This window comes from Leucopleurus acutus, assembly GCF_964270905.1.
Source record: "Leucopleurus acutus genome assembly, chromosome: 16".
NCBI lineage: Eukaryota > Metazoa > Chordata > Mammalia > Artiodactyla > Delphinidae > Leucopleurus > Leucopleurus acutus.
In genome coordinates this window covers 6,044,434-6,063,980 of record NC_139158.1, presented here as the reverse complement: position 1 = coordinate 6,063,980, position 19,547 = coordinate 6,044,434, and the positions used below count along the sequence as shown (strand labels likewise).

The 19,547-nt window shown below is 57.7% G+C and overlaps 1 protein-coding gene across 2 annotated transcripts; it reads right to left on the bottom strand.

Moving 5' to 3' along the window:
• Positions 1 to 1,239: 1,239 nt before the first annotated feature.
• Positions 1,240 to 14,029, bottom strand: ARPC1B (actin related protein 2/3 complex subunit 1B). Of its 2 annotated transcripts, none has more exons than XM_082856451.1 (10): positions 13,955 to 14,029; positions 7,643 to 7,719; positions 6,797 to 6,901; positions 6,136 to 6,358; positions 5,287 to 5,394; positions 4,015 to 4,221; positions 3,856 to 3,931; positions 2,751 to 2,956; positions 1,861 to 1,951; positions 1,240 to 1,563 (listed from the first exon to the last, which is right to left on the bottom strand). In XM_082856451.1, the coding sequence occupies exons 2-10, from the start codon at positions 7,704 to 7,706 to the stop codon at positions 1,525 to 1,527; spliced, it is 1,119 nt and encodes a 372-aa protein (XP_082712577.1). In that variant the 5' UTR covers positions 7,707 to 7,719; positions 13,955 to 14,029; the 3' UTR covers positions 1,240 to 1,524. The 2 variants fall into 2 exon arrangements, with proteins under 2 accessions (XP_082712577.1, XP_082712578.1); XM_082856452.1 differs by lacking the exon at positions 13,955 to 14,029 and adding an exon at positions 13,124 to 13,312.
• Positions 14,030 to 19,547: the final 5,518 nt, after the last annotated feature.

The window sequence follows — 19,547 nt, the reverse complement described above, 5'->3', positions numbered from 1 at the left end:
GGGTGGCACCAATCCGGGTACAGGGACTGGACCCCGGGCATCCGAGCTGGGAGAGACTTCAGGATACAGGAGCCAGCCCCCTCCCCTCCTTTAATCAAGCGGGGACCTTAGGCCGGAGGGGCCAGGGACCTGTGCACAGTACATAGCGTCCTGTCCTCCTGGTGCCCTCTGGTGGTGACAGCCTCAGGATTTCAGGGCTGGGAGTAAGGGACCCAACACCCAGCATGACTGCTAGGCATTACCTTGTTCGTGGTGGGATGGCAGTGGGGAAGCCGAGGCTTAGCACAGTCACCTGGGCGCCTGTTCTGCTTCTGCACCCCTCCAGGAGGGGCACCGCCTCCTAAACAGCAGTCCCCTCTGCGCGGTCCTGAGAGGCGAATGGGCGCCAGGCAGGGAGGGACTCGGTGAAGACTAAGGGGAGCTGTGTAGCCTGAGCTGTCTCTGGGGACTGAGAATTTTTATCTCCTGATTTAAAAAAGAATCAGTGGGTCTCCTCTCACCGAGGAGACTATCCTGAGGGACAGGCCCTAGAACAGTGTGGGGGGAGGCTTCCTTAAGTATCGTTTGTCCTGCAGATGTGAGGACAGTTCACAATTAGATCTACTGATGTAATTCATTACCTAGTTAGACTAAAAGAAAAACCATGGTTACGTAAACAGGTAACTAAAAAGCATGTGAGGGCTTCCCTGGTGGCGCAGTGGTTGAGAGTCCGCCTGCCGATGCAGGGGACATGGGTTCGTACCCTGGTCCAGGAAGATCCCACATGCCGCGGAGCGGCTGGGCCCGTGGGCCGTGGCTGCTGGGCCTGTGCGTCCAGAGCCTGTTGCTCCACAATGGGAGAGGCCGCGGCGGTGAGAGGCTCGCGTACCGCAAAAAAGAAAAAAAAAAAAGCATGTGATTAAACAAAAACACCTGAGTAAAATAGGAATGGGAAAAAAAAGTCCTAAAAAATGATGAGCAGTTAGTAGAAACCAACCGCAAACATCAAATAGAGAATAAGTTTCCACTAAAGCCCAGAACCAGCCCACAATGTGCAACCACTTGTCTAGGAATCTGACTGCTGAATGAGTGACAGAAAAGACACCTGGTCCTGGCAGCTCCCAGGCTGGACTGCAGCAGGGAAGGAACCATTTGGGGGCAGCCTCTTGGGTTTAAGGATCAGCTGTGCTGGCAAACAAAAATAAGCTACCAGTGCTCTGCCCAAACTAACCTCTCCTTCTAGACACACAGGCCGGCGTGTCTACAGTTGCATTTTTATTACCTCCACATTTTGAAGCAGTTCATGACCAGCAGAGTGCTTTGGGGACATTTTTTACAATAAATGGAAGCATTTCTTTAAGAAAAAGGCAATTGTTCCTTCAGTAGGTAAGGCTCCCGCCCCTCCCCTCCCCTCCCCTCCCCACCTGAGGGAGCAGCCTGTGGGGACCCGAACTGGTACCCTAGAAACATTCAGCAAAGCGATCCTTCGCCTCCCTGACCCCCTTCCCTCAGCAGCTGGGATGAGGGCAACAGACTCCTCACAGGTCATTTGATCTTGAGATCCTTCAAGGCTGACTCCAAGCTCTGGAAGGAGACAAGTAAAAGACGGGCTGGTTCTCAGCTGTCCTGCAGACACCTCACCCACAGGGACCTGGCCTGGGACAGAGAACCTGGTCTTTGGGGTCAGGCAGACCTGGGTTTGAATCCCAGCCCTAAAGGAAGGTGCTGCAGAGGGTGCCAAGGCCCAGATGCCAAGGAGCCCTCACCCCACTGAAGTGCCCTGCAGGAAAGAAGAAGGAGGACTGGGGCATCCAGGTGGCTGCCAGGGAGAATTGGGCGGCCTGCGGGGAAGCGAGGCGGTGGGGGGAGGGCAGGCCTCACCTTCACATCCCAGATGCTCATGCCGCCGTCCATGCCTGTAGTGCAGAACTGCGAGCACTTGGCCTTCCCCCCGCTGAGCACCGAGATCTGGCTGCAAAGAGGATGAGGGCTTTACAGATCCCAGCCTGGGCCTGGGCCGTGCTCCGGCCCACTCTGCCCTCCAGGAGCTCCCCAACTTTTGGGGGAGCCCATCCCAGTGAGTGTGAGTGTGTGTGCCCAGCAGGGACAGCCCAGGAGGCCGGGCTGTGAAGGATCACAGAGGACGACAGGACGGGGCTCCTGAGTCTGCTTTAGGGACGAGCAGTAGTCCCTGTGCAAGGAGCACAGGGCAGCCGGGCAGCTGGAACAGGACGCACAAAGGCCTGGGCAGGGGGTGAAGGCACACGTGCTGGGGGAATCAGAGTGATGGAGCATGGTAGGGTGGGGAGAAGAAGCAGAAGATGGCACTGAGTGGATGCAGGGCTAGTTCTGAAGAGCCTTGAAGGCCGGGCAGAGGAGTTTAGTTTGAAGACATTGGGCCAGGCAGCCACAGGAGGGTTTAACTAGCCAAGGGGCAAGGTCAAAGTCTCGCCACACTTCCTCTGATTTGTCCTGGGGTGGACGCCTGTGGCTGGCAGGATCCGGGAGTCTCTGGCTCTGGTTCCACTCTAGTTCCTCAGGGAGGCTGCTGCGAGACCCTTCATTCCGCCCCTCCCCCCCTCCAGTCACTGCCCGGCCACCCCCCAGAACAGTCCCACAGCGCGTCCTGAAAACTGAAAACGCAGAGCAAGGCTGACTGCTCTGCCCCCACCTGATGCAAAACCTCAAGAGACTGACCAGCTTCCTAAGTGGGCCTGCACCTCGACGCTGCCTGGGTGGGTGTGGAGCTCGCCCTTCGGCCCCGCTCTCACCTGACACTGTTCTTGTGCAGCGAGTCCAGGCCCCCGCTCGCTGCCGTGCTGCCCTCCGAGCTCGCCTTCTTGTCGAGGTTCTGGAAGCGCTCGCGGGCCGTCAAGCCGCGCTGCGAGCTTTGCTTGGGCACGTCCAGCCGCCCACCGAAGCTCAGCGTCCCCGCGGCGCCGTCGTAAGTGAACAGCACCGGGAAGCAGTCGTGGCCCTGCAGCGGGGAGGGGCAGGGTGACATTGGAGCGCCCCCACTTTCCCCCCAGGCCGAAGGGCAGGTGCAACGCCGAGGGGCGCCCGGCCACGAATCGGGGGGTCCCAGAGGCTGGATGCAGGGCTTGGGTGTAGCACAGGGAAGCCGATGCCAGCTCGGGGACACAGTCGGCGACCCCAGGTGTAGTAACAGGGACTGGATGTCGGGGCTGAGCACCTAGGAGCAGCCCCCTCAGCCAGCAGGGCCAGCGTTCAGTTGAGAAAGCTGGTCTGGGACTTTCCTGGGAGCCCAGGGGGTCTTGTCCTGCCTAGACGGTTACACCTGCTCTGGGAGAGACCCCACAGTTGGACGTTTGTCTAGGCAAAGCAGGCCTGATCCCCCTCTGGGACGCCATTAGGTTTCCTGAGGCCTGAAAAGAGCCTTGACAGATAGGTGGGCAGGAGGAGGGAGGGAGAGTGGTGTCCTTCTGGGGACACAGGACTGCACTCCCCCACAAGCACTCGTTCTCTGAGTGAGGAGGTGTGGTCCTGTCATTTTCATTGGCCAATAAAATGTAAGCAGGAAGGTTAGGGTCCAGGGCCCAGTGCTCTACTTCCCCTCCTCACTGCGCGGGAGGCAAAGCTCCCACCTGCACTGAGCGGGCCCCTCGCAGCGCCCACGCGGGACAGCCAGGGGAGCAAGAAGCGAACCTTCACTGCGCTAGGCACTGCAGCTGGGGGCTCTGTTGCCACAGCATAACCCAGCCTATTTTGGCCAACAGAGACATGGATGGACGGGTGGGCGGGCGGGAGGAAGGAACGGAGGAAGGGGGACAAGTAGAGGGCTGCCTGGGCATCTCGGGGCTCGCCGGGAGACCTGCTGCCACCGGCCCCTGCTCCCCCGCCCCCGCGCCCCCTTACCGCTGCCACCAGACTGTTTTCTGTGATGAAGGTCAGGGCCAGCAACGGCAGCGTTTCAGAGGCCAGAGTCGCGACGCTGAGTGAGAGAGAGACGTCAGCCACACCGGCCCCTCGTGCTCGGTGCCTGGGTTGCCCCCCATTCGGGTGACCTGTACTCACGCCATCTTCTTGTCGGCATCAGCCAGGCACACGGTGCTGTCATGGCTGACCCAGGCCACACGGCTGCCGCTGGCGGAAAAGCAGACCCCGTGCACCCAGCCGCAGCTGCTGCTGGACTCAAACATCAGCTCCCCGAAGGGCATCTTGGAGCCCCACGGGGTGGGTGCTGGCCGCTCCTCCACCTCCTTGATGTAGGCTGAGAAGATCCTGCCGGGAGAGGCAAAAGAGGGGGTGACCGGGGGTCTGGGAGGGGCCTGACAAGGGACTCCCTCTCCCAAACTGGCCTGCTGAGGCCAGAGCACCCGGCTGAGTCCAAGGGTACTGTAGCCGGCTTTCCGTGACCTGCATCTTCACGCTCAGACAAGTCTGGGCCTCGGTGCCCACTTGGGGCAATGGTGTGGGGTCAGGAGGTCTCCCAGCTCAGGGTCCCGGGAGCTCCCAGGACCCTTGGGGCCCTCACCTGAGGACTGACCATCCACGGCTGACGTGGCTCCCAGGGTGTCTCCTGTCCCCCTCACGCTGACCACTACACTCCAGGGCTAGCCCCTAGGATGTGGCCCCCCTCCTGCTCTGCACCGTGAACCAATCCTGCCCCCCTTCCTGCCAGCTCCACCAGTTCCACTCGCCATCCCAGGGCCAGCCCGGAGTCATCTGACAGGTCAGGGTGCCAACAAGAGCCTCATCAGGACCTCCTCCTCTCTGTGCCTGGGGCCTCTGGTGCCTGCTGTAGCGTCATTTCCCAGGGCAGATGCAGAAACCCAGGCCATCTGCCTGGAGCTGGGAGCCGGAGGCCTTGGGAGACTCGGGGGGTAGGGGGGGGCGGGGGGGGTAATGGGCCCAGAAGTGACAGCCAGCCAGTGGCAGGTGGAGACTCTTTGTTCCAGGCCTTAAGATAACGAGGCAGGGTTTGTTCCAGCCTATCAGTCATTATACCTTAATGTGAAAAAGTACACCCACTCATTTTCCCTCAGATAGAAGCCAAGAAGCTGAAGGAGTGGGAGGTTCTCATGAGTACAGGAGGGCCTAGAAAAGAAATCTTGCTGACATTAAGTGGTGGCAAGGGGCACATCCTTTTAAGACTCCCCAGAGGCTGGAGAGAGGACCCAGGGATGACCCTTCAAAGAGCAAAACCTCACAGAAGCTCGACTGAGGCCCCCAGGTCACCTGCTGGCAGCAGAGCTGGTCTGGAAGGTGGGGCGTGGGGCTCCCAGGACGGAGCTCCCCTCCACCCTCCAATCCCTGTCCCTGTGTCGATGGCAGGGCCCCCCTCACCGGCACTTGAAGTCGCAGGAGCCGGCGGCCAGGAGCACGTTGTTGGGATGCCAGTCCAGGCTGAGGATGGTGGAGCGAATGGGCTTCTTGATGTGCTTGCAAACCCACCTGGACATGGCAGGCAGACAGGTAGGGAGGAGACAGGGACACACAGGTGGGCACCCGCCAACCCAGAGGCTCCAGGCTCCCACTGGGCCCTGTAGACCACAGAGGTCCCAGGAGGAAGGGGCCTGGGTCCAGGCTAGCAACGTGCCAGGTACCCAGGGTGGGGACGCCATCCCTGGTCTTGCGACAAGCCTGGGGCAGCTCAGTAAGAAGTCACGAGGCCGCTAACTGGTCAGGGTGGGATTTGAACTCAACTCTTGGACTCCAGCCTGACCTTCCACCTGGCCTCTGCCCTCAGGGACCCCGGGGAGAAGATCATGACGTGCCTGGGAGCTTGTGAGTGGGCCCTGGAGTGTGATGGGCCGGGAGCCTTGGGCGAGTGATCTGCCTCAGGGCCTTTGCTCATCTGTAATGGGACTGCAGCAGACGCCCAGTCCAGGGGGCTGATGGGAGGGGGTGGGTCAGTGCCAATACGTGTGCAGGGCTTAGCGTGATGCCTGCAGAGGCGGCCCAGGTGCTGCCTGGGCCCTTATTACTGAGACAGAGCTGTGGGAGGGCAGGGGGCTGTGCAGAGAGCCTTTCGCCTCACCTCCAAGGGCCAGAGAGGACACACTTCCCCAGGGTCATGTGAACAGGGGTCCTGACTCCCCGTCCCGTGCTTTCTGGGACCCTCTTGTCCCACCACCTGTTAGTCTGCAGCCCCAGGTCCCTCCCAGCCCACTCTGGCCCCACCCAGGCACCCACCAGTCGTTTTCCTGCTCAAAATAGCAGATGGAGATGACACGGGAGCCACTGCCCACAGCAAACTTGTTCTCCTGGGGAGCCCAGCGCACACAGCGAGCGGCGCGGTTGATGCGCAGGATGACGAGCGTGGGCTTCCATGTGCGGCCTTTCAGCGTCCACACGTAGGCATTGCGGTCTGTGCCGCAGGTCACGATGCGGTTACTCTCGGGGGCCCAGTCGATGCCTGTGGGGTGGGAGGAGGCACTAGGCTGAAGCCATCCAAGCAGAGGTGGCTCTACAGTGTACGCATGGGGGGGCTTAGCGGCCACAATCGGGATGAAAGCTGCTCCAGGGGGTACTACTGGAGTTCACTGGGGGTGTTACAGCTCCCCCAGCTATCAGCAAACATGCTGGAAGGCCGAGCCAAGAGACTGAAAAGAAATGGGTCCTTGGTAATGCTGAGCTGCTGGATCACACCTTTCCTGAAGCCCTTAAACTTCTGAGTTTTTCAGTAACATAAACCAATCAATGTAATCCCTTTATAACTTAAGCCAGTTTGAATCAGCGTTCTGTTACTTGCAACCCAAACTATCCTACCTAACATAGTGAGTAGGTGGATGGCCCAGCCCTGCCCTGTCCCCTGCCTTCTTTCAGGAAGATGACCCCAGCCAGCCCAACCCACCTGTCACCTGCCCGTTGTGCTCCTTGAGCTCGTGCACCTGGACCCACTTGTTCCCACTCTTCTCATAGATGTGCACCTCGTGGTTGTTGGGGCAGATGGCGATCTCTGCAGGAGAGACGGGTGGGCGTGGGGAGGAGGCATGCGTGCCCAGGCTCCCCCATGACTCCCCACCTTCTCAGGCCACCTGAGCAACACTTTGTCGTCTGCTAATGCACTCTCCTCCTCTGCCTCAGGTCCTGCTGGGCCCCCCTTGGGACTCCTCCCCAGGGGCTGGCCACCCCTCATCTGCACCCCCCAGCCCCAGTGTCCCCAAGGCAGTCTCGCAAACCTGCGGGAGCTCTCCCTGCCCCCTGCTCCGCCCCTGCTCCAGCCAGGGTCTTCTTGCTGCTCCTGATGACACCAGGCTCTGCCACCGCGGGGCCGTTACACCCACCCTGGCCTTCGCACGCTGGCTCCGTCACCTCCTTTGGGTCTCCATGCAAACGTCACCTCCCCTGAAAGCCCTTCCCTGGCCCCCTTTTCTAAACTAGTGCCTTGGCTCCATCGCTTTCCCCTCACCCTTCATGTTTCCTCAGAGCTCATTTCACTGCAGGTTACATTTCCCATCCCCAAACCCTCCCGTAGCCGTGAGCAGAGGGCAGACCCGCTGTTGTGCCCACCCAGTCCTGGCACCTAGAGCAGTGCCTGGTGCAGGCAGGGCCGTGCTCTCGCCTCCAACCCTCAATGCCCGCTCGCCTGGCTGCCCTGCTTGGGTCCCTTCCCTCCTAACACTCAGGATCTCAGGATCGGGGGTCAAGCAGGGGGACAGCTTCCCACGGCATCCGATGGTGGTGGTGGGGCACTCACGGGTGCGGTCCTTGTTCCAGGCATGGCAGCTGATGGGCTCCACCAGGAAGCTGTGATAGGCCATGGCTGCTCGGCTCCTGTGCCCAAGACAGAGAGGGAAGCCAGGTCAGCCCCGCCCTGCCCAGCCAGCCTCGTGGGAGGGCAGCCAGGGGGCCACCCTGGCCTCCCAACTCTGGCCTAGCGCTTTGCTTCCCTCCTGGGGCCTCAGTTTCCCTCATGAAACAGCAGCTCTCATGGGATGTGTCCGAGGCTCCAGGGTACAAACACAAAGGATGGGGTGGGGAGTGGAGGCGGGGAATGGGGGTGTGCGCGAAGCCACTACCATGAGTGGGGTGTGCTGGGACCCTGCCCCAGACAGGCCATCACTCATCATCTGTGCCTCAGTTTCCCCAAAGGTGGAAACTCTCGCTCCCCAGGAGTGAACCAGGCCTCCTGGCCTTTGCACATGCTGTTCCTTCCCTCTGCAGGGAAGGCCAAGCCTGATGTGCCTTGGAGGCCAGTTCTGTCCACATTTCACACCAGCGTGCTAGTCTCTCTACACCACCAAATGTCCACCCCTGTTCTATGCGGCAAAGTCCTGCTCAACTGGAAAGACCCAAAGAGAGCATCACTTCCTCAAACCCATTCTCTCCCCACCTCAGCTTCCCAGTCATGGGTAGAGCCCAGCAGCACTGCCTACCAGCTGTGTGACCCCAGCATATCACTCGCCCTCTCTGAACCTCAATTTCTACATCTGCCAAATGGGAACAGGAATCCGGTCCCCCGCCCGCCAAGGTGTTAAGAGGGTGAAATAAGACGACACACCACGCGTGGCACATAGTAGGTGATCATGAAATGGCAGCGCTTTGTCTAGAATGGATGTGCCAGCACCCGGCGTGCTTCACCTGTTTAGGGGTGGGCCTCCCGGCCGGACCAGGGGCCAATCCAGGGGCCCACGAGCCTCAGGTCTTCTCACTGGCTGTTCCCTCGGCCTTCGAAGCTCTTCCCCCAGATGCCTGCACAGCTCCCACCCTGGCTGCTGCCATTCAAGTCTGTGTCCAAGGCCACCTTCTGAGCAAGGCTGCCTCCCACACCACCTCCACACTCCCTAGGCCCTAGTTTTCTCCAGGGGATAATCTTACTGAACACGAGTTACTTTGTGCTCATTCATCCTGCCCCTTTGTCTTTCTCCCCCTGCTGGAAAGTAACGAGCTTGATGGAGACACACATTTCTGACCATCTTGTTTACATTTCTATCCCCGGCGCCTAAATGCGTGGCACATAGTAAGCACTCGATAAATATTTGATGAACACAATTGTTTACTGCCATTAGTGTCCAGCAGAGTAAGTTATTTTTTTTAATGTAAAAAAAAAAAAAGCCACACCGCATTCCCTGAATGCTGCACTCACCAGCTCTAAGCCCTCCTGTATTCTCGACTTGAGCCCCAGATGACGGGTGTGAGGGCTGCGGTTGGAGGGGAAGCCACCTGCTAGAGTCACGTGGCCCTGACGTGGGTGTTCCCAGGCCCTCGGTCACCTCCCCCACCTGACTGGCAGGTTTGTGGCCCGAGGCTGGGCCCCAGGAAGGCCGCGCCTCAGTCTGGATCTGAGCCCTACCTCCCCGGAACCCTGGGGTCTCTCTCTGCCCCCAGGGGGGGTCTCGACCAAGACTCCTCTGGGAGGAACAGCACTGAGTTGCGGCCCAGGCACGAGGGTCAGGCTGCAGTGCCGTCCATCATACTGCTGGGGACTCCGGGGCTCAGCGACCACAAATCCCGCTTTAATTTATAGCAGGAAGTCCTGGAAAGTTCCTAAAGCGGCACAGACCACCGCGCACACGTGCACAGAGAGGGCAAGGGATCACCACGCCTGTTCCCGCAGGCCTAGAGCAGGGCCCCGAGTGGGTCCCTGGGCAACATTTGCTGAGAAAGGAGGTGGACACACACAGCCAGGCTGAGGCCACACACACGCGCGATCAGCCTTGCACGTGCGCATGCGCACGCACGCACACACTGCTCCCATACACACACGCATGTCAGCCTTGCATGCACACACGAGCACACCGCTCCCACAGTGGCCGCCTCCCCAGCCTCTGTCTCCTTATAAGGCCTCTTTGTGTAAAGCAAAGGCCCCGGAAGTGGCCTCGGAGCCCAGGTCAGCAGGCCTGACGGGGTTTCCCCAGGCACTTCCACTGCATCCGGGCTGGGTGGGCGGGGGTCATCCACGTCTCCACCGCAGGGAGGGAGCACCTAGGTCTGTCCACTAAGCCGTGCTGCTCTGCCTGCCCCCATTCCCCAAGGTCACAAACGGGGCAGGGGGCGGGGCGGGGTGGTGGTGGTTAAAGTAAGAAACTCACTTCCAAACGCCAGCTAGGTTCTTCTTGGCCCCTGACTCCACAGGAGGCCAACCACCCCCTCCCCTTCACCCCAGGCGGCCCAGCAAAAGCCCAGGGGGTCCCTGGACCCTAGACTCAGACGGAGCAGAACCCAACTTCCCAGCTCCAACTGTCCCACGCACACTGTCTGGCCGGGCATCTCTGCCCCTTGTCGGCTCTTGGTGAGTGTCCAGACGTGTGGGCCGGGCTCTAACAGCCTGTCTAGGGACTTTTCAGAGTTCCAGGCTGTGAAGATGGAGACACTGGCTCTACACAGGACAGCGGCCCCCACACTTGCCAATATCGCAGCTGAGAGGGCTTGGGGACCCTGCCCATTGTTTCCTGGGACCCAAAGGTTCTCAAGGGGGAGAGGGAGGGGCTGATAAAGATGACCACAGCACAGTGGGACAGGCAGGTTCAGAGCACACCTATCAGCCGATCACACTTTAGCATAAATTCAGACAGAAATACTCCCTAGTCTACTGACCCACCCTGTAAAGGGGGGAGGGGGTACGGGTGGAAGGGGTGGGAGAGAGGAAGACGTGTTGTCCCCATTTCATAACTTTTTCATAACTTCTGCAAAGCGGTTGAAAGCAGCAGGGCCTCCCGAGGACTCCCTACCCCCACAGGTTACAAATGCGGAAGTGGCAGCCCAGGGAGGGGCGTGGCTTCTCCAGCCACTGCAGGCTTCAGGATCATGGGATCATTCCGTGTGGTCAGATCCAGGAAAACAGCCTTCACACCAGGCCACCCTGCCACAGGAACTATGTCTTAATCATTCCCAGGGAAACCTCTACCCTACCGAGGGGCGGGCACTGCCTGAGTGTGGACAACGCAACAGCTCAGCGGTGTCTCCTGGTGGAGACAAAGGCAGGCTGAGGCCATGGCCCCGGGAAACCCACCCACTCATCGCTGTGACCCTGTGAGTCAGCACTGTGGACCCATTTGATTGTCAAGGACAAAGAGAGAGGAAGGGGCCCTGAGGATGGCGTTGGGACTGGGAGTCCACGTCTAGTGCTCTGTGCCCCCATCACCCTGGAAAGAGAGTGAGGCTGGGGGAGCACAGGCCAAACCCCGACAAACTCCCCCAGCTGGCTCTAACTGTCCCCCACCAGCCTGGAGCCGGGATCTCTCTGTGCTCCAGGTAGCTCTTCCCCCATGTCTGGCACACAGTAGGTGCTCAGGATGAATGGATGGGGGATCACGCAGGGCTGGGAGAGCAGCATGATGGCTGGGAGGAGCTTTGGGTCTCCAAGGTGGGGCGTGGGTCTCCAGGCAGGGGGTGCCAAGGACCATGTACCGGGGTGTGGACATAAGCTGCACGGGGACAGGTATATTTGTTTTGTTCACAGATGAATCCCCAGTACCAATTAGAGTGCCTGGCACATAGTAGGTGCTCAATAAATATTTCTTGAATGTGGTTGCATGAATGAATCACATCCGTCTTATGGTATACTTCTTATAGACCAGCCCTATTATTTCACTGGTACATGTATGCAATCTGTAAATATTTACTGGGGAGTACGAGCTCAAGATTTTTTCCTGATAGTGTCAATGATCCAAAAAACTTGGAAATCGTCAATCTAAAGGGTCCTCTCTGAGGATTCAGGGAGAAAACAGCTCCCTTCCAAAGCAAGGCAAGCCAGGCGAAGCCCCCAGCTGCCCAGCCAACGGTCTCAGCCCTCCCATCTCTTTCTTACATGCTGGGTGCAAATTCTGACTCTCTCCATACTGACTGGGTGCCCTCTGCCCATGTTTCCCCCACATCTCTATCCAGAAAAGTCTGGGGTTGGACGAGGCACCAGCTGTAGGTTCTTTCTTCCTTTCAGAGAAGCCTCGCCGGCCCAACCTTCTCTGAATCCAGAGGTTTGACTGCATTGGAGGCTAAACCAGGCAGAAGCTGCCTGGAGCAAGGATCTCTGCTCTGCAGGCACTCAGGGAAGTCCCCACCCAGCTCAGCCACTCCAGGGAGCTGCCAGCCAAGCCATTTTGCACACGTGCTGAGCTGTTACTCAACTTCCTGTTGTATGTGGAACAGCCCTCCTCACCCCAACAGACCAGCCAATCCTAGACCAGCTCCACTCTTGAGGTCTTACAAACCAGGCAAAATCAAGTCAAGAAACACAAATGAAAATAATCATAAGGCACCATAAAGCATCAGCTAAAATAATCCAAACCAAACAAAACCTCAAACACATAAAACTCAATGCTGGCCAGACTGTGGAGAAATTCTCATTTGTTGCTAATTTGTTCAGCCTTCCTGAAGGGCGATGTGGTAACATTCAATCCAACCAACTGGGTGGGAACAAACAGAAGAGAAGAACACAAACAGGAACTTAAAAATTGTTAACATTTTTGGTGGCATAAATTCATTTTGGTGCTAAAAAAATAGCCGACTTTTTTTTTTAAAGCAAACATGTTCATAATAACCCTCTTTAAAATGGTGACAGGATAGAAAACTCCAGATGACTACAAATATGGAAAGAGAAATAGTGATATGAACATGTTGTTATAAGACCTATGTGGATAATATACAAACACTTATGTAATTAACTATGTAATTAACTAACTTACTTGGCTTTTTTTTTTTTTTTTTTTTTTTGCCACTTGGCTTGGGGGATCTTAGTTCCTCCACAGGGGATCCAACCAGTGCCCCCTGTAGTGGAAGCACGGAGTCCTAACCACTGGACCAACTTGGCATCTTTAAATGCCCAGAATTTACCCAGGACTTTGACATACATTCTCTCTTTTACACCCTAAAACAAGCCCAAGAAGTTTTCCAGTGTTTGTTTGAACCTTCATCTCGTACAGGAGGAAACAGACTCAGACAAAAGCCAAACTTTGCTCAAAGTCACCCCACTCCTAAATGGCAAAGTTTGGGATTCTGACCCCAATCTCAGAGTTTAGGTTCACCTGGACACTTTGATAAATGTAGGCAAGCCTTATAAATAACAGCAAGGACAGTAACAGGGCATGTTTAGTCCCTGTGTGTGCCTTACACTCATGATCGTATTTAAGCCTCACAACTTGAAAGTTCCCCATTTTCCAGATAAGCAAAGTTGAGGCCCAGAGAGGTTAGGTGGCTTGCAAGGTCGGTGGCCAGTGATGGAAGAAGCTGGCGCTCTTACCAGTTTCTGGTCCCGGAGACCTCGCCGGCGGGGGTGCTCTTAACCACCGGGCAACACTGCCCGCCAGGCGGGAGGGGCCGGGGGACAGCCCGGAATAACCTGAGAGCCTCGGTGTCCGCACCAGGCTAGCTCCTGCGGCTTCACGCCAATCACTACTGTGTCACTGTCACCGCCCGAGGTCCCGGCCCTGGCCGCGGTCCCCACGCCGCCGGCAACGGGGGGCGCCGCTCGGAACGCTCCGGTCTAGACCCCGGGAGCTCAGGAGGGAGCGTTCCAGACCCGGCCCGCCCCTCCCTGGACCGGACCCCTAGGACCTGGCCCAGCTGGCGGGAGGCGGGCTGAGGGAGGGGGCGGTGGCCGGCAGGGAGGGAGGGAGGGGAGGGGCGAGGCGAGGCGAGGCGGGCGGGGGCGCCAGCTCATTTCCCGGCTGGAGCAACCCGGAAGGCTGGAGGACGGAGGGGAAGTGACTGGGCGTGGGGCCCTCCGGCCCGAAATAACGGGGCACACCGACGGCGGGGCAGAGTCTGGGGGGGAGGGGGGAGGCTAGGGGGGGCGGAGAGGCGGACGCGCGGGCTGGGGCGCCCCGAGGGCGCAGACTGCGGGGGATGGGGTGGGGTGGGGAGCGCTGCGGTTCCCTCGCCCGGAGGAGGCCGCCCGCCCGCAGCCCGTGCCCCGCGTGTCCCCTCACCTCCAGGCGGGCCCCGTGTGGCCCTTCTCATTCCCGATCTTCCGGCGGCCCCTCGTTGCGTCCTCCCCACCTGCATGAGGTCGCTCCCCGCTCTCCCCACGCCCACCCCACCCCCCCTCCGGGCCGCTCCCGCGCCCCCTCACCTCGGGGCGCCGCGGCCGCGGACTCTGGGCAGTCGACGCGCCGAACCGGCTCTGGGCCCCGCGCAGCTCTGCCACTTCCTCGTGGGCGGGGGGCGGGGCCTCCCGGCTCAGCCCCGCGGGGACCGGGCGGGACCCGGGCGGGCGGCTAGCGGTTGGAGAGCCCTGGTCCCGCCCACCCCCGGGGCTGGGGCCGAGCTGACCCGGGGCGCCCTGAAGGCGTCCGCCCCTCGCGCCCTGGCGGGCGGGGAGACTGAGGCTCGGCAAGGGGGACACCGCCCGGGCGGGAACCCGAGCCCTGCAGGGCGCACAGCCCCCATCCCCGCGAGCGGCCGTGGGGAGCGCCGGTGACCCAGCAGCTTAGCTGCCTCTCCCGGCCTCGGGCCCCGGCCGCGCGGGGACTACCCCTCCATTAGCGATCGGATGCCCGCTGGGCGCCGAATGTGCGGGGTGTGGGCAGTCAGGGGAGCCGAGGCAGCCCGCCCGCCGCCGGGGTCCTCGCTTCAAAATGGGGCCGCCAACCCCCGGCTGGTCCAGTTCCTTCTCAGTGCCGACTTCCTGCCCCTCTTTCCACCGCAGACCGCTTCCGACCTTTAAGTTACCCAGCGGCCTGGCAGCCGCCTGTATGTGGGTCTTGGGCCAGGTAGGCCCGTAGGTCTCTCCATCCCTGCCCTCTGCCTCATCAATGGAGATGTGGCCAGGTGGTCCCTCCCGCTACGATTCAGCTCAGCTGGTCAGCCAGGCACTAAGCAGCATCACGGATGGGCGTGGGGTCTTCGTGGGTCTCAGGAGGTCCGGGGCCAGGCACCCACCCTGTCAGGTCTCCCCGCTTTGAGCCATGCTGTTTTTCTGTCTGGAACACTTGTCCCACCCTGTCCCCACCTGGCCCACTTCCCTTTATCCTGCAGGACATGAGTGAGTGTCTCTTAGGTCACTCTGTCCCTGACCCCCTCCTCAACAGGATCCTGTGCTCACCAGTCATGGCTTCCATTACACAATTCCACACTTGCGGGCAGCCGGGAGAATGAAAGGTGTCCAAAGGTGAGGAGCACTTTGAGGTGAGCACACAGGGTGCTTGGGAAACTTCAGCTTCAATTAGTAGGACCCTGGCCTTCCTGGCTCTGAGGAGACACTGAGTGGCTGTCAGCAGGGCCCCCCATCCAACCTTGGCAAATCCAAGTGATGGCTTTAGTCAGAAAAAAGTTTCATATGGTCTGTACTGGCCACCCCCATCCCATAAGGACAAGTGCAGTTTAATGCTGAGGTGACATTTGTGTCCCTGCCTTCCATTTACTCCTCCGCAGCTTTGCAGATGCCCAGGGAACCATTCCAGGTGGGACTGAGCCCCATCTCTGATGGCGGCCCCTGAGTGCTGTCACCCAATCAGCGTGTGGTCTCCCCGCCCCACCTCCTGGACTTGTGACCTGAGACGGTGGGTCAAAGCAAAGCCCAGGATCTTGGATGAAGATAGAGGGGAAAGCAGCGCCTTCTGGAATTTGAACATGAAACTGGAAGAGCCACAGGGAAGCCCGACAACCCGGGGTGGGGGGGGAGCGTGATGGAGAGAATCCCAGGAAATGACCAGAGCCCTGGTCAACCTCTGACTGGCAGCCTGAGCCCAACCTGCCTCCGGGGGTTTCTTCAGGTACATGAGCCAAGGAATCTACTTTTTAAGTTGGTTTGAGTTGCTTTTCTGTTACTCATTCCTAAAAGCATCCTAACAAATATGCACACTTGAGGACTCCCTCTTCCTCACGAAACTGAGCTAATTTGGTAAGACTCAAGCTTAGTGTGAGCGGAAACCATATTTGTATTATTCACTCTGCTCTTCCCGGCGCCGAGATCAGTGCCTGGCAGCCAGGAGCACTCAGTGCTGAATGAATCAATGAATGAACAAACCAGTGGGGTTAGAAACTTGAACCCACTTCCGGCTCTGCCACTTAACCTGTAGTGTAACTTGAATCTTCTTGCAGTGCCTGGGTTTCTGTATCTGTAAAGTGAGGCTAATTCCTAACAAGCACTGCCCGGCCACCTCACAGGCCTGCGGTCACTGTGGGAAGACCCAGTAGATGGGAAACACACCTCAAGCTGGGAAGCGACAGGGGTGTTATTTGAAATGGCTCCCTTGGGGAACAGTCTTCTAAGCCTTAAGTGGAGCAAGTCCTTGGGTGAGGAGAACCTGGTGGTGGAAGAATTTCATCTGGAGCTCAAAGAACAGCTCAGAGAGCTTTCTGTTTCTGCCTGGAATCTGCCTCCCCTGGTGCCCTGGGATGAAGGTCCTACACTCTACCTTCTTCCCTGCCTTCCCAGGATCCCCAGGAGGCAGACACACACCCAGGCTGACTCCTCAGGGCTGGCTGACTTGAGGAGGGCCGTCAGCTGGGGTCTGGTGCAGCGTTTCAGGGCCATCAAGGTCCTCCCTGGCTCTCTGCTCCTTCCTTCTTGCTGCACTGGCCTTACTGCCTCTTGGTCACAAGATGGCAGCCTAGCTTCAGGCTTCTGGACTCAGGAGGTGGTGGGCTGGCCAAGGCAGCGGGAAACCAGGGAGGAAAACCTTCCAGAAGCACGCAGCGCTATCTCCTTCTGTCTCAGCCCCTGCCCACCCCCGAATGGGGACCATAGGTCTTCCCCTGAGATCAAAGAATTGACACCCGGTACCAGGAGGGAAGAGGGGAGACCCTGGGCCTCCTTCCAAGGCCACGCACACATGGAGGTCTGGAGCACACACAGCACTCCTCAGCCGGGGCCTGCTCACACCCCTTCCAAGCCACAAGGCTCAACTGAGAAACCGAGGTCTACCAGGAGACCCCACAGGTATCGCCGGGGGGTCCCCTCCTGGTTCCAATGACATCACCCTGCTTCTGAGTGTGGTGACAGAACTGGGCTGGGTCGCTAGGCATCTCCCCTGCCTGTCACCACCCAGCAGGGAGCGTGCTTGGCGGTTAGGTTACCCCTGGGGCTCTGGAAAGGCTGCCTTGATACAGGCTGCCCTCCCTCTCTGAACTTTTTTGTCATCTCTAAGATGTGGCAGTCACAGTTCTAACCCTGCAGGGTTGCTGTGAGGAGTTCCTGCATATCAGCTGCTTCCCTTGGTGCCCGGCACAGTGACCTTGTGTGCATGGCACACATTCTTGCTGTGTTGGATCCGCCCATCCTTCCTCATCAAGCCCCACTCATCAAGCTCCCCTACCTTAGCAGCTTTCAAACTTTTTTTGACCATGACCCCCACAGACATATGTTGCGGCCTAGTCCACAGCCCCCTGTGTATCTGAAACAGAAGTACCATGAAGCAGAACTTACTACACACAATGCAGAATGTTGTTTTCTCCTCTAAGTACCAGCCATGATTTTACAACCTACAAATGGGCTCTGACCCTCAGTTTGAAAAACTCAGCTCCAGACCATATTTCCTTTTTTTTTTTTTTCCTGCCGTGCCGAGTGGCTTGCGGGAGCCTAGTTCCCTGACCAGGGATCGAACCCGTGCCCCCTGCAGTGGAAGCACAGAGTCCTAACAACTGGACTGCCAGGGAAGTCCCTCCTCCCCTTTTCTGAATGGACCTAGTGGATTCATTTCCTGTTACTGCTGGAGCAACTCACCACAGAGCGGGTGGCTTGAGACAACGCAAGTGTCTTCTCTTACAGCGCTGGAGGTCAGATCTTCACAGCCCACATCAGTAGCTGGAGGGTGCTGGCGGGGTGCTGTTTCTTCTGGAGGCTCCAGGGGAGAACCAGGTTCCTTCCTGCAGCTTTTAGAGGCCTTGGCCTTCTCCCACCCCAATCTGCTTCTACCCCTTCATTTGCTCAGACTCTCCCCTGCCCGCCTCCCTCCTTTAAGGATTCTTGTGATTACACTGGGCTCACCTGATAATCTAGGCTCAGCTTCCCCAGCTCAAGATCTTTAACTTAATCCCATCTGCAAAGCTCACAGGTTCTGGGGATTAGGGCAGGGACATCTTTGGGGGGCCAGTAGTCTACCTACCACACCCAATATTTGAATTAGACACACACATAACTCACATAACTTTATAATGTATAGACCATCTGTACTATTCCACGTGGGGTAGCTTAATGGCCTCACCGACATTGCAGGCACCTGAGGGAATCCTAGGCCTTCGCATCACTGCCTCACTGGGCACACATGAGAACTAAACCACTTGCGTGATTGCTGGGTCAAACTGAAGGGGCCATGCCTAAGCAATTAATCTGGGTTCTGAGGCCAACCCAGTTTTCTCAGCATATTCTAGAAAACACTTTTTTTGGTTAGCGAATCCTTCATACACCACTTCCCACCCTACCCCACTCTGCTATTAAGGGTCTCCGGGGCCTAGTATAGGGCCAATGCCAAGCCTGAAGGCAAACCTCGGCTTTACTGAATAACAGGAACTGCTAACCCTTTACTACTCCCATTTTACAGGTGAAGATAGTGAGGCTCAGAGATGTTAACTATGTTGCTCAAGGCTACGCAGCTTGGCAGAACTATGACCTGACACCAAAGCCTCCAAAGGGCTTTGGCCACTGTCCCTCCAAATCGGTAGCGATTGTGGACCGAGGACTGCTCGGAGTCTCACAAGCAGGGCGAGATGAGAAGGGACCTTCCACCATCTCAGACCCCAGCACTGCGGGTTTCTGGCTGCCACGACAGGGATGGGCCTTCTTCCATGGACGTGAGATGGCCCAAGTTAAAAAAAGAAAAAAGATGACTCTAGGCTTAAGTTCTTAGAGGCCAAGATAGTAAATTTGTTTCTTTCACAGAATACATCGTTTCTCTAAAAACCTCTGGAATTGCTCCCAAACCATGTGATTTAATGAAACTAAAAAGAAATTGGTAGCTAATTCCTGTTTCTTGGCCTGCTTTTGTCTATCCTTGTTCTGTCACGACAGCCTTGCCGATGCACTGGTACAAACACGCGTACACAAAGGAGCTCCTGCCATCGGTGGGGGGTGGGCAGGGAGGATGCCACAGCAAACGGGAAGAGGCAGGTGCCCAGGTGCTGGGATTCTCTCCTGGAGGGAAGTAATGCTTCCCATGGGTTAGCAAAAGGGCAAATTTACTCTTTTAAGAATATCACGATGTCCTTTGAGAAGTGCTATTACCAGCGTTGTCCTAACTACTAGAGTTGTGTTGGAATCACTGCTCCGCTTCTGGGCACACAGCCACGCTCTAGGCTACGCTGTATTCATTTATTTGCGCCTCTCAAGAGTCTCAGCCTTGAAATGTCAAACTCTGTGTCTAATTATGATGAAGATGACTTAGTCTGGGTACAAGAATCTCTAAACCAGAATGACAACTTGTGCTTTTTCTCTCCCACTGCACACTCCCCTGCACACGCCTGCCACGGGCACTGGGCAGGGGCTCCCTGGCTGCTCATTGGAGGCGGGTTTCTCTGCTGCCTGTATGCAAGCAGGCCTCCTCTGCCGAAGTCCTGCACGGCTAAAACACGGCGTTCAAGAACCGGTTCTTTTGGGTAAAGGTTGTACAAGATGGCTCAGTATAAGAAACTAAGAATCTAAGGTTCTACCCTAAAAACTAACTAGTATAACAAAGAATTTACCCATCTTTTCCTACTAAAAATGCAAACGGTATAAGGAGACAAAA